At 44.7% G+C, this 13,267-nt stretch overlaps 1 protein-coding gene across 2 annotated transcripts in view; it reads right to left on the bottom strand.

Annotated features, from left to right (window-relative positions):
* The window catches only part of SIN3A (SIN3 transcription regulator family member A), a 59,270-nt gene that overhangs the window by 6,219 nt on the left and 39,784 nt on the right, over positions 1 to 13,267 (bottom strand). For both annotated transcript variants that reach the window (XM_067534586.1, XM_067534585.1), the window contains exons 13-18: positions 12,810 to 13,048; positions 9,622 to 9,805; positions 8,495 to 9,068; positions 6,588 to 6,757; positions 1,651 to 1,824; positions 292 to 384 (exon numbers count right to left, since the gene is read on the bottom strand). In XM_067534586.1, coding sequence (XP_067390687.1) covers positions 292 to 384; positions 1,651 to 1,824; positions 6,588 to 6,757; positions 8,495 to 9,068; positions 9,622 to 9,805; positions 12,810 to 13,048 — 1,434 coding nt within the window. The remainder of the gene's footprint in view (positions 1 to 291; positions 385 to 1,650; positions 1,825 to 6,587; positions 6,758 to 8,494; positions 9,069 to 9,621; positions 9,806 to 12,809; positions 13,049 to 13,267) is intronic.

Below are 13,267 nucleotides of genomic sequence, written 5' to 3' on the forward strand. Positions count from 1 at the left end.
CGTTGGAGACCGCATATATTTCACGCAGGTCCCACTCACTCTCCCCCAGTGGAAGGACATGCACCTGTATTGTTTGGGTTTTGAAGTCATTATAAAAGATGCCAACAAGGATTCCTCAGCCTAGTTGACTGAGTGCAGTGTGTCACACAATGAATGTGTCCTGTAGAACTAGGAGCAGGTCATAGCCTATAGCCTCTGAAACATTACTGCCATCTCCATCCGGTATACCCCTATTTAAACGTTACATGCTTAGCAGCAGCAGCCACAACGCTGAGGACAATCCGCTCTTACCTCTGCCTCTACAGGATCATCCGAGTTCTCCTCTTCTGTGTCCAGCAGCTCGATAGTTAATTGGACCTGGCCTCTGCTCTGAATGTACATCAACTACAAAGCAGAATGCAGAAGGGGACTTGGTAACAGATTATTCAGAAAAATAAATCCCTTTCCATCAGGACCCAGGGGAGATTCCAATAAACTTCATGCAATGCTCAGGCATAATACTGTGTCTCCTAGTTTACTGGGAACAGAGAGGAGCTACTGGCCCCAGTTACACAATCTGAACACAGGAATGCAGCAGTTTTGACAATAAATGGAACGTTCTAAATCACTAAGGAGCTGATCTAACAGAGGGTAAAGGGAATAAGGATAGAGAAATTATTCAACGTATATCAGCAGAAGAGAATTCCTGGATAGAGAACCATGACACGCTTAAAGAGAGTTTGAAGAGAAAAGCATGAACTGCTGCAGTGAACAGTTGGTATTTTATTAACGATAATACAAAATCTCTCTGTTGTCCACAAAGTTTGCTCAACATTGGGAAGTTTGTAAGGGCAGAGCAAGGAGCTGGAGCCCTTTTAGCTGCATGCCGTTTTCTGATCAATTTGTGCAGTTTCAATTCTTTGCTTCCCTGCTTATTTTAAGATGCTCAGTGTGAGAGCAGACACACACTACAAATATCAAAGCCATTATCAATGAATTTCATTAGCTAAAGATGGGCCTGACCACTTCTGATTTCCCAGCAATGAGACGTATGGATTTAATTTTAACTGTCTGCTAGGTTTATTTAATGCACAGGTGGCAAATATTAGTAAGAGACTGTCAGTCTATAATAGATGAGATGGAGAAAAAGGTGGAAAGCTTCCCTGACCTTCACCAGGAGAGAGAGAGAAAGATTTAAAGCCTAGTGACAGCAATCCATCAATACAGTACTACTCTAGCTTTGGGATACTAAGAAATATGGGGAGCTATCCTAGCTTTACTTCAGGATATGTATTTTTCCATCTTTCTTGGAAATGCCCCATTTCTGAGAAACACTTTATAGAAATATTTCTCTTGTTTTGGTATGTCCTACAGTTCCTGTCTGGATTTATGCAAGCCCCACCAAGGACTATATTAAGACTGACAGTCACTGAGCAGGTACTCCACAGCTCCACCAGGCTAGAATGCACAATCATATTTCCCTTCAAGCTCTAGGAGCGCTTCGGAGCACACGAGTGTCCAGAAGTCCTTTGGCTATTTGGAGAATTATGTAAAATGAAAAGCTGAACCCATTCTCCTTTCTCTGCGAGCCTCTGTACTTCCTCTACTCTCTCAGCAAGCTCATCCAGGAGTCCTGCTCCAAGTGTCAGTGCAGGCAGATGTGGTTTTTACCTTGAAACAATTCTCGTCCGACATGAGCTGCTCAGCTTTGCGCTGGTACGTGGCCTCCACAAGGGTCCGAGACGATTGTGAGGACAGCAGGCCTCCGGTAGCTCCGTTGCTATTCTCCAACAGGTAAAGGTCTGTTACCTGCACGCAGATCTCGTCACTCACTATGTGCTGAAGCTGGGAGCAGGAAGGACATGGAGATGAGGAGTTAGTGAAGAGGGTTTTAAAATGCCTCTGGACTTGGTGCATAGTATACTGCAGAACCCCCCCTTTCTCCTCCCCAAGTCAGAGGGCCCTGTACTAGTGTGCAGTATGGACAACCTGCCTTCCACAATCAGGCCTTAGACAAAACAGAGCACTAAGAAAATCTCCAAAATAAACTTCTCCATGCAGCATCAAGCAGAGTTTGACATTCATGAACAGGAGTAAGCAAATCTGAGCCTTCATCATTTGCCTGTACTTCTAGACTTGCAAGTTTGCATGCAAATACCTATGTTGAAAGCTATACTTGATAAGAGGGAAACCATTTTATCTCCCCTGGATACATATATGTTGTGGCAGAATTGGTCAGATTTCCAGTTCTTCCCCCCCACGCACCATGCAAGTCTCATACTCAGCTAAAGGATATGTCAATCAATGTAGACTGGAAGCGAACACACCCTTACAAATTACTGCTTCAAACCTTTGTCTGGTCAAAACATAGCAAAAAGGATTCTAGCCATCTAAGTATTAAAACTAAAAAGCAATTTAGGTTACGGACATATGGATTATCACTACACCCACTGAAATACATTGTGTCCTGTAAAATAAATCGTGATGCTGGCGAAGTACAGTTACACATGCAAAGTAACTATGGATAAATAACCTTACATGAGCACTGTGAAGGAAATTGACTGACAACTAGCAAAGGTTTAAACCATAGGGGTACATGGCATAAGTCCATGGGAAGGGCTTGTTAGGCAGTTCTCTTGCCATGAAATCACTACATTAAATCTAAAGGTTTGTTTGTCTGGGGGGAGGGGAATTAAAATAATTAAATCAAATTCTAATTATTAATTATTTCCCCAACTTTAAATCAAGAGCCTGTTGGCTGCCAATTTCTATCAAAACTGAAATTAAGAACTTGTTTTAAAGCCCTGTCTTTATACTCTAATTCTTGCTTACTCCAATTCTCCATGGAAATGGAATCAGCAAGGTAGTCATCAAGTGAAAATTAAAATTTGTGCTTACAGACTTAAACTGACAGCTAGCAGCTGAAATCAACAAATATACCAGCTTCAAGAGCCAGCCACTGTGTGTGAAATCCAGAAGGAAGTTTTTATTCAAAAGAAACACAGAACCTTCCCCAACAGTCCTTACAATTTTGGTTTTTGTGCTTACAAATGCTTCAGGTTTTCTAACAACAACAAGATACTAGAAATGTGCTCTCATCTTATACCAGGCTCCTCTTGGATAGCTGAAGACAATCTGCCTTAAGAATGAGGCTTCAACATACCTGAGGAGTGTATTACAGTCACACAGGAGGTGGACCACTTATTACAACACAGTGCAAGTAGCACTATCTTTCTGAACGAGGAGCTTTACTATAATCCCTCTGATTTCAGGCATATGCTAGTCTGAAAAAATCCTCTGGGCTCATGTTATTCCTGCCCTCAAGAAGGAGGTACGTTTTAAACAAATTTCTGACTATTTGAATATTAAAACTTTTTGCTTTTTATAGAAGGTTTACAAAAACCTCAAAAACTAGCATTTTAAATATTGTTTAGTACGCTTAATATTTCTTTGTTAAAGCAACATTACTTGGGGAAGAAGTTATTCACCTTGTGCAGTAATGATGGTTCTTCAAGATGTGTCCCCCCTATGGGTGCTCCACTGTAGATGTGTCTGCATCCATGAGTTGCTGATCGGAGAAAATGCATCATGCAAACAAGTCGTGAAGTATTGACTGACTGGAGCATCTCCCACTCGTGGTCGTGCGGGAATTTGTGACTGAGCTTACCGGGAGGTAAGCTGCAGACAAGGTGACGTTGTGACAGATGCACCAGTTCACTTCCGAGCATAGGGAGGGCGACTTGGCTCTTCCCCAGTGGTTGATATAATACAATGCAGGCTATGATGTCTATTAGGATCTTCATTTGTGATCCTGTTATCAGTGGGAGGAAATGGGCGCAGGCATTCCTGACTGCTCTCAGTTAGAGGAGATTGATGTGCAGGTGACCATTTGCCTTGCATTGTGAAACCATTTAAATGCGTGCCCCATCCAATGAAGGATATGTCAGTGATAAGGAGCGACAAAGATGGCACCAGTAAAATAGGAGTCCTTTTCCAAGCATTGACTGGGGTCTTCCACCAGTTCAGGGAGTTCTTGATCCTGGTGGGCAGTGACGGGTTTGTCCAGACACTCTCTGTTCTGTTTGTAAACCGAACTGAACCTCAGCTGCAGGCATCGCATGTGAAGTCTGACATGTGGAATCACTGCCATGCTTGCTGCCATATGCCCCAGGAGCTGGAGGCAGATTCTAGCTGGCACTTGAGAGCTGCACTGAGCTGGGTCTATAAGGGAAACCAGGGACAGAAACCTGTCTTGAGGTAGGAAGGATTTGACCTGTAGTGCGTCTAGGTTGGCCCCTATGAATTCTAAGTGTTGCACTGGCATGAGAGTCGACTTCTGGCCCATTTCTGTCAACAAGTGTATCGAGTTCTCAGTTGCTCAACAAGCCTCCTAAAGTGCCCAGGCTCAGAGGATACAATCGTCCAGGTAAAGGTGGATCATTATCCCTTGTGATCGTAAATGGGTGGCCACTACTGAGAAAACTTTGGAAAATACTCTCAGGACTGAGGAAAGTCCAAAGGGAGGACTTTGTATTGGTAGTGGCCATGTCCAGAGTGAACCTGAGAAAATATCTGTGAGCGGGCAATACTGAAATGTGAAAGTAGGCGTCTTGTAAGTGGAAGACCAAAAATCAGTTTCCCTGTTCCAATGACAGAATGATCATCGATAAGGTGACCATCTTGAACTTCTGAGCTTTGACAAAATCAAAGCACTTCCAGTCTGTGTCATATGGTGTTGTCCTAAAGTGGTGCTGTCGGCCACTAGAGTTCACAGTGTCCACCATGATGGAATTGGGTGGCAGGCAGATGAACAAGAACTCTGATTCCTTCGCAGGAACATAACATTTTTTGTCTGCCTGCTTGCATGTCAGGGCCACCAAAGCCGGGGTTTGCCACACTGTCTTAGCTGGGTCTAGGATGGCCTCGTTAATTGGGAGGGCGATTTTGGAGGCAGATGAAGCATGGAGGATATCAATGAGGTGGTGGTGTGCATCTTTAACCTAATAGTATGCAGAGGGTGTCAGCCACTCTTTTTGCCACCTCTTGGAACAAGCAGAAGTTGTCCACCATTGAAGGAGGTGATGGCATGATCACTTCATCTGACAAAGAAGATGATATGGCTTTTGATGTTACCTCCTCTTCTGTGTCTACCTCCTGGTCCTCCACTTCTTGAGGTTCTGAGGCCTGCGATGCGGTGGACAAGGGAGCATGCCTGGAAGGTTCCCAGGCAATGCTCAGTACCCCTGAGGCAGCCTGTCGGTACACTGCCCGGGGTCCCAGTATGGCCACTGAGGTGGCACAGGGCCTGGTGGAGGTGCCCACGGGTGGAAGTGCCATCTGATGGCACATTCCTGGAGCCTGTTGACATTGAGTCCCATATGGAGCTTGGGAAGGGTATTGAGAAGTTCCTTCCGGCTCACTGTCCAACCTCTCACTTGACAACAGAGGGGCATGGCATGATTGTGGGGAAATGCTCCTTGGTCAGCCTTGGCTTGGTGATGGGATTTCGGTACCGAGGGGTGGAGAGTCAGGTGCTTCCAGTATAAACAGGTCCACAGACTGATGGAATTCAGCCGGTACTGAGCACCCCTGTGTCAGTGGCAGGAGCGATGGAGACCTCGCCTCTACCAATCTCTCCAATGCCAGATGGGCCTATGCAGCTGATGGTACCGACATCAGCTCGCGTACCGGGAGTGTCTTAGTGCGTCTGCCCTTCTCTCTCTGTATCGAAGATATGGTGCCTGTGTCCAAAGGATCTGTGAGTTTATCAATGGTACCAGATGCCCATGGTTGCCGTGAGGCATGGGTGCTGGATGATCTCAGTGCTGGCAGAATCAAGTGAGAAGGCAATCACTTTCGGTTATCCCTGGCCTTGCTATGGGGACTTCCTGCTCTCTTTTTTGACTTATGAGAGGGGGTTCCCGGACCATTTCTTTGACCCACTGTCCTTCAGTGTTGAAAGTTGAGGGGAAAACTCACTTCACCAGAGGGCAGAGGTCAGAGAGCGGCCTCCAAAAAGATGATTTTCTGGCAGAGCTCTCTGTCCTTTTAGGATCTCCGTCGGAGCTGCTGGCAGAGGTAACACTTTTGCTGGATGTGGCCATTGCTGAGGCAGTGAACACAGTGGGAGTACTTGTCCACCTCTAGCAAGGGATGGTTGAGAAGGAACTGAGGATGGTTAGCCTGTGCGCTCTGCCTAGCCAACGGACTCTGTGACCAAAGTTCTCCGATCAGCAGCACAGGGACGTAGACACACCTACAGTGGAGCATCTATAGGGACACTATTCCAAGAAGAAGTGTTGTTATGCCAGATACAGATACTGAAGAAGGAAGGCCAAGCATCACAGTAGCTGGGTAACCAATATATCTGTAGTCTTTTTTGAGTATTATCACTCAAATACACTAACACTTATCCTCCCCCATCTCCAGAATACGTTAGAGAGACAGAAGGAAACCCTTGCTGTTCTCTCCTCCACTCAGATACATCACACACATACATTCAATACTCCCAAGCTTCCTTTAAATCTTGAGGAGTTCTCTTATGCAGGAAAGCACCTCTGTCACCTGAATACCAGTTCCCCTTCCCCAGGCAATATGCTGAAAGTCACCTGTCTAACAATGCTTTGGATCAGCTTGTCCATGGTAAAGGCAATGTAGGCATGAATGGTGAACATCTCACGCAGAGAGTCCTCATACTGGGACGAATCCATGTTGCCATCTAGCAGGTTCCGCACCATGTCCAGGAAAGCTGGGTAATAATCCTCCACATCAATATCCACTAGAGGAAGAGAAGGTGCAACATGAACAACATTGTAACACCCCACAAAGGCAGTTCCTACATGTCTGCTGGGAGTTCTGGGAGCAAAAGGGCCACATGTTAAAGGCCTCAACAAGCTGAGGAATTACCAGAATGGTCTATAAAATGAGGGACAATGTTGTAAGACTTTAAATGAGAGCTTTTCAAATTAATGGCAGGCTTGTAACCCCTGACATAGGCTTCATGGAGGAGGGCAGAGGTGGTAAATATGTCAGAACTAAAGCGCTTTTCACTACCAAAACAACCATAAAGGAGAGACCTCACCAAAAAAGGACATGAACGCAGACATGTACCTTGGCTCTTATGAAATATACCCATTGCACATTATTATTACTTGTATTTCAGTAGCGCACAGAGACCCCAAACGATACAGAGCCCCTGCTGTGCTTGGCACCATACAGACACATAACCAATCATAATCCCTGCCCTGAAGAACGTAAAACAGAGACCAAGGGATTGGGGGAACAGAGGCCCAGAGAGGAGAAGCAAATTGCTGGAGGTTACACAGTGACTAAGGGGCAGAGCTAGGACTAGAGCCCAGGTCCCGTGTTTCTCAGTCCTGTGCTTTATCCAGTAAGTGACATGCACAGTAGCCTCCTTGCCAACAGCAGAATGTGCCAAGACAGCTTCCAAAAGGTTTAGCGTGCTATAGCAGAAACAGCAAAAAAGGAAGGAAAATGGAAAAAGCCAGTCTTAAACCAGCACTCATCACTGTGGTATGGGCATCAAAGGAAGACGAAAACAAAGTTTCTGAAAATACTGGTTAAGGAACAACGCCTTTTTAAAGAGGACTTGAAAAAAGTTATCTCCATTTTCTGTCTGTTTTTAAGTGTTACGGGTTCAAACACCTCTGCATCCCTCAAGGCCAACAAAGACCGTCCACACCTCCTCCCTTGCTTTAATCCAAATTAGCTACTTTACTCCAGTTTTGCTGGCAGGAAACAGGCAGCCATAGGCAGTTTAGTACTGTAGCATTATCACCACTAAGGAAGCCATCCCTTGCAGGATTCTAAATATATATTTTATATATATCCTGAGACCACTCAGATTACACTAACACTGTAACAGAAAGTGGAAGATAAAGGAGGCTCTTTTACTGGTCTACATATGACTGCCTAGACTTACTTAGGTCTGCCCTGCCCCGCTTCCTTTAGTCTGTAAATCATCTGGACTCCAATTTAAAAGGACAGACTTTTTAATACCAGATCCAAAGCTGACTGCTTTGTCAGTTGTCAAGGGCTGACTCCTCCATTGAGATATTTTATAACAAGCTTGAGGCCAGAGCACATTTTTATTTATATCCAACTTGTAAATCCATGAGATAGGAAAGTAGTGCAACCCAAAATAGAGAAATTCAGCTGGCAAGGCGTGTCAATGCAATACAAAGTACCACGCCTCTCCCCCACAGTCCCATGAAGTAAGATGCTCCCAGCCCTGGGGTCAGGTCTAGACATTGCCTTCTTGGTAACATGCTGTGCTACATTCACTGCCCACCAGCATCCTTGCATTTTGGAAAGTACCAAAGTGCAGATACTGTATTTAAAGAGACAATACCTAAAGGCAGGTGAGGGAGGAAGAACACAGATTCCTCAAGACACCAAGAAACTGTTCAAGCACCAGCTCCCCACAATGCAAATTACAGCAACTGTCTGTCACAACTGCCCTCCCCTACTCAGACCCATGTAGAAGAACACTCACTGGGCTCCTTCAGTCGCAGCTGAATTGCTGGGCTGTCACTCTTGTCTCGTTTTATGCCTAGTACTTCCCGCTCCCACTCTCTTTCCCGGTTCTCCTCTTCGATTTGCCGTTCGGCCTGGGTGCAAATCCTCAGCAGCCGCAAACACAGAATCTGGTGAAGCCGCATGAAGATGTACCAGTTGTTGTTGACATAGAAGAGGTTGTACGCTTCGTCCACCCCCCGTAGCTTTTGAGCCGCTGTGTTGCTGAACAGCAGCTTGGCTTTAGTGGGGCTGCTCCCAACGCCATTGTGCTTTTTTGCAGCCCCAGTGGCTTCATCCACATCCATTTCCTCCTCTTCTTCCTCCTCCACATCTGAGAGCTCGCCTCGCTGCGCGAACAGCAGGTCCGGAATGAAGTGGTACATGATCTGCTTGATTTTGTACTTGTCCTCTTTCTGGATTCCTGTCTGCCGTTTCACATGGTGGATAATAAGAGACGCAGCATCCTCCAGGATTTGCTTGTCCTCGTAGGCTAGTGACAGGTGTGGGCCTATGGGTACTCCAGCGTTATCTTCTGATGCCTGCTCTTGCCTCTGAGGGAGGAAGAGCAAATACACAGAGCATGGGTCAGTCACACATATGCAACTTACCATGTTGCCAAGACCCCTGTACAAAGCTCTGCCTGTGAACTCTCTCTTGGTTGGTCCTTTCTCATTACAACCCCAAGCCCTATGGGGGAAGGACCAGACTTCACAGTATCCATTACAACAACCCATATCAGGTGTCAAGGGCCTATACGTATTTTTTATACACACACACACACACACACACACACACACACACACACACACACACACACACACACACACACACACACGATCTCTGTTGCCAAAAGGATAAGTCATCTGTACCCTCGAGTGCTAACTCACTCTCTCCATATCAGCAGCCACCACTAACGACCACGACCAGACAAGTAGTCTGCATTCTTTCCTTCCCCCAGAAACTGGTGGCCATGTAGAGGGATACAAATGCCACACTATAAGTATACCCTGGCAAACAAGAGGTGGGGGGCACGAGGGAAGAGGTGAGAGCGCATGCTCAGAGCCCAGACAGTTGACGAAATGACACTATCAGTGACCACCTTACCTCATCATAGATGCTCTCAATCTCATTGAGCAGACTCTTTGACCTCAGGACCTTGGTGTCATTTTGTTTGAAGTTGATGCCCTGGTGGTCAAGGGATTTCAGGTAATATTTCTCATTCTGCTCCCTCCAGACCTTATTGAATCCTCTCTGGGCTTCTCGCCACTCTTCCTCTTTCATCTTTAACCTTAGCAGCAATAAAAAACAAGAACAGGAGCTAAGATATGCTAAGATACCACATTGATGGGTGTAGGAAAAAACCAAACCAGACAAGCTAGAGACTAGGTTTCTGCTCAATATCCATCGCCCACTGAAACAGCAGCAACTTATAAAAGAAGTTCAAATGAGGGACAACGTCCATAGCAAAATTCTCCATAAATGGCCATTAAACTTTAGACTGGGTTTGCTGCTGTTATTTTACAGAGGTTTGAGCCGGTCACACATTTGCGGCTTGACCCTGCTAACCAGGCTGAAGAGGGCATTCAACAGAGCATAAACCAAACTTTTTTTTTTCTCCTGTGCAGCTCCTACAGAGTCATAGGCCTGGTTCTGGGTTCATTATCAATATCCCGGAATTTTGCATTGTGAGGAATTACTAATACCAGAAATCTCAGCTATTGTAACCAGCTGGCCCAAAGAGTCCCAGGTATCTGTGACATCCCATCATTTATTTAATATATGGGATTTAACCACTTGCTGGACATTACAGAGCTCTCAAGTTTCTCTGACACTTTTTATGGTCCTGTAACTAGATATTCTTTTCACCTCATGCAACACAGGCATATACCAAATGCTGAACCCCTCAGCCAGCCTATACCTAGTCCAGAAGAAAGAAGTCAATTCTGTCAGTTAACAAAGAGTGCATTGTAACCAGCTTGATCAGATTTAAAGGAAAAACACACATCAATTGGAAATCAGACACCACTCGCCACCTCTCACATCTTGACATAATGGGAAAACCAGCTCTCTTCACTGAAGATTAAGAAATCACATCTTACATCTAGACAGCCCAGATGCTTTTTATGAGACATGGGATAATTGCTGAACATACACAGATGCCAGAAGTACCTCAGACTTGGTAGTTTTTCTCAGAACTGTATCCCTCCTCTAATCTAGTTTTTATACCATGCCCATACCCTCATGACTAAGCACCTCTTCCTCACAGTCTTACCCCTCTCCTTTCATCTCGTTTCTTTGTGTCTAGTTCTCAGTTTGTACCCTTCCTCAGTAGAGAGCCTGTTGAAGAATGCACAAGTCCTGCACATGACAACACAAAAACAAGTCCTTCCAGACAGGAGTTCTCTTTCTGCGTTTGTATAATGGAGCCCTAATTCTGTCTGGGGCATTTGGCTGCCACCATAATATAGATATGACAACCACATGCTAAAAGGAATTACTTTTATTTCTAATTATCCTTTGTTTTACATTGTTAGAGATGTATCTGGAAAGTGGAAATGTATGATGACACGGTTCCATCAAAACACATTTGTAGCCTCTTGCTGTACAAATCCAGAATCAGCCAGGAGGACAGAAGAAGCTATAAAGAATAAAAAGGTTAGTTCTCATTCATTTATGGGACTATTCTCTTCAGGCAGTTTAGTAGCAGCACATTCTGCACATACTTCTTTGGATAGCTCAATTTCCACCTTCTCTTTACAGCGCACATGTCCGGCTCACTGACCATGCTCATTGAGGAACTGGTTGGAAGACAGCACTTACACTCAGGCGTGAGTGACACTAGGGGGACTGACTTTTGCTCCAGTCTACTATCGCCACCCTCAAGTTTTTGTTTTGTTTTTTGTTTTAAACAAAAGGAGAGCTAAGGAAGTTCTAAAAGTCTTGTGCTAAGGGTCTAAGACACCAGCAAGTCCTGCACAGATTGGTACAACTAGAGAAGAGTATTTCCTTTCATCAGTTTTACATTTCCTGCCTTCCATTTTCACTGAATATCCCCATGTTTGTATATGAAAGGGTAAATAGCAGCAGCAATCATATTTTGTATACCTCTGTAAAAACCCCTCTGATACCACCATCTCTCAAACCTAAATATAGTTTCATTACCATCAATCACTTCTCACATTAAAGTCTTTCCATGCTTCATCTTTCCCCTGGCCCATCTTTCAACCCTTTGTTACTTCGATGTCCTTTTCGAGATAGGGTGACCAGACCAGAACACAGAATTCCAGCTAAGTGGGGGATGTGCTTGTTTTTTCAATATAATGGCATATCTGCTTCAATTCACAGCAGAGATTGAGGATACGTAAGAAATGAAGATTCTGTCAACCACATCTCTTCCAATTCAAGACCACATTGACTACCGGTGGTCCACTGATCAGTTCAAGAACCTACGCTTTAAGGATTTTAAAAATTGTCCAACTTTTGACTTAGCTTCCACCTTCCCAAGTTTCATATCACAGTGCTAATTTTTGGTATAATCCCTTCCACCAAGGATGCTGGACTTAGTTATATATTGCAGTTGCTGCCACTCAATGGTTTGACCATAGTTATTTCTTGATTCAATGTCTGAGTGTTATTCAGGGCTAGAGTCAGTAGCCTCCCCTCTTGTGTAGCTACAGGCTACCTATCCCAAGAAGTAATCATTTAAAATATTGAAAAACTCCTTCTCCTGGCCGTGTGCAGAGGTGACATTTTATATGTGGGGAGCTGATGTTGTCAGTTATAACCATTGTTCGAGATAGCTGTCTCTGGCCCCCCTCAAATATTGTGCACTCGCTCCCTTTTTCTGATCAGGAGGCTGGCCGTAGAACCCAAGCAATATTCTTTAAGTTGGAACTTGAATCCAACACAGACTCTACACTCTGAAGCCTTGTTGACTTTCACAGATGGGATTTATAATGGGATCAAACTCAGTTGTGCTCCAATCTGACAATCCACAACCCCACCCCATCTTGATTTCTGAAGTCAAACCTGCCATATCTGTATAGGAAAAATAATAAATTCACACCTGCCAGCGGGGCCAGTGATGTTTTGGCTTTAATGGACACAACAGCCCATTCATAACTGGGTACTATGAAATGCAACAACTAACTATAACATAAAAAGCATCTGCATTTCTCAGACTGTATGCTTTCCTGGACTGGAACCTCTGTGTGTATTAGGCACGATCCGGACATATAGCACACGATGAGTTTTACCAAACAGAAGTAATAATGCTAGAACATGTGAAGTACCTTTTCAGCACAATAGGAACTGCAACAGATGGGTTTTTCCTCAGCCCATCTATGATGTCGGCCGCTTTGTCAGCATATATCCTCTGCAGCGCCTTGCGGTGGATCACCTCCGATGTGCCACCCAGAGTGTTGTCCAGTCGGAATTTAGCTTGCTCCTCGGCAGACAAGCGAGAGAGTTTCTTTTGGATTGCCTCTAAGACTCTGATTGTTGCCAAGTTGGTCTCCAAGACAACATCCAGCTGAAAGGGAAGGTGCATTAGCTGTGGTACAATAGATAAAACATTAACTTTCTGGAAACTAAGGTCAGGTCTACACTACAGACCTGTATTGGTATAATTGTGTCACTCAGGGGTGTGAAAAAACCACACCGAGCGACCAGTTATACCGACCTAATACTTCTGTAATGCTGTGCATGTAGAACAGGAGGCACTTGAGCAGTGGTTTAATATTTCCACATT

The sequence above is a fragment of the Emydura macquarii genome, unplaced genomic scaffold (genome assembly GCF_026122565.2).
Source record: "Emydura macquarii macquarii isolate MOO-44397 ecotype Brisbane River unplaced genomic scaffold, CSIRO-AGI_Emac_v2 contig_3451, whole genome shotgun sequence".
Taxonomy (NCBI): domain Eukaryota; kingdom Metazoa; phylum Chordata; order Testudines; family Chelidae; genus Emydura; species Emydura macquarii.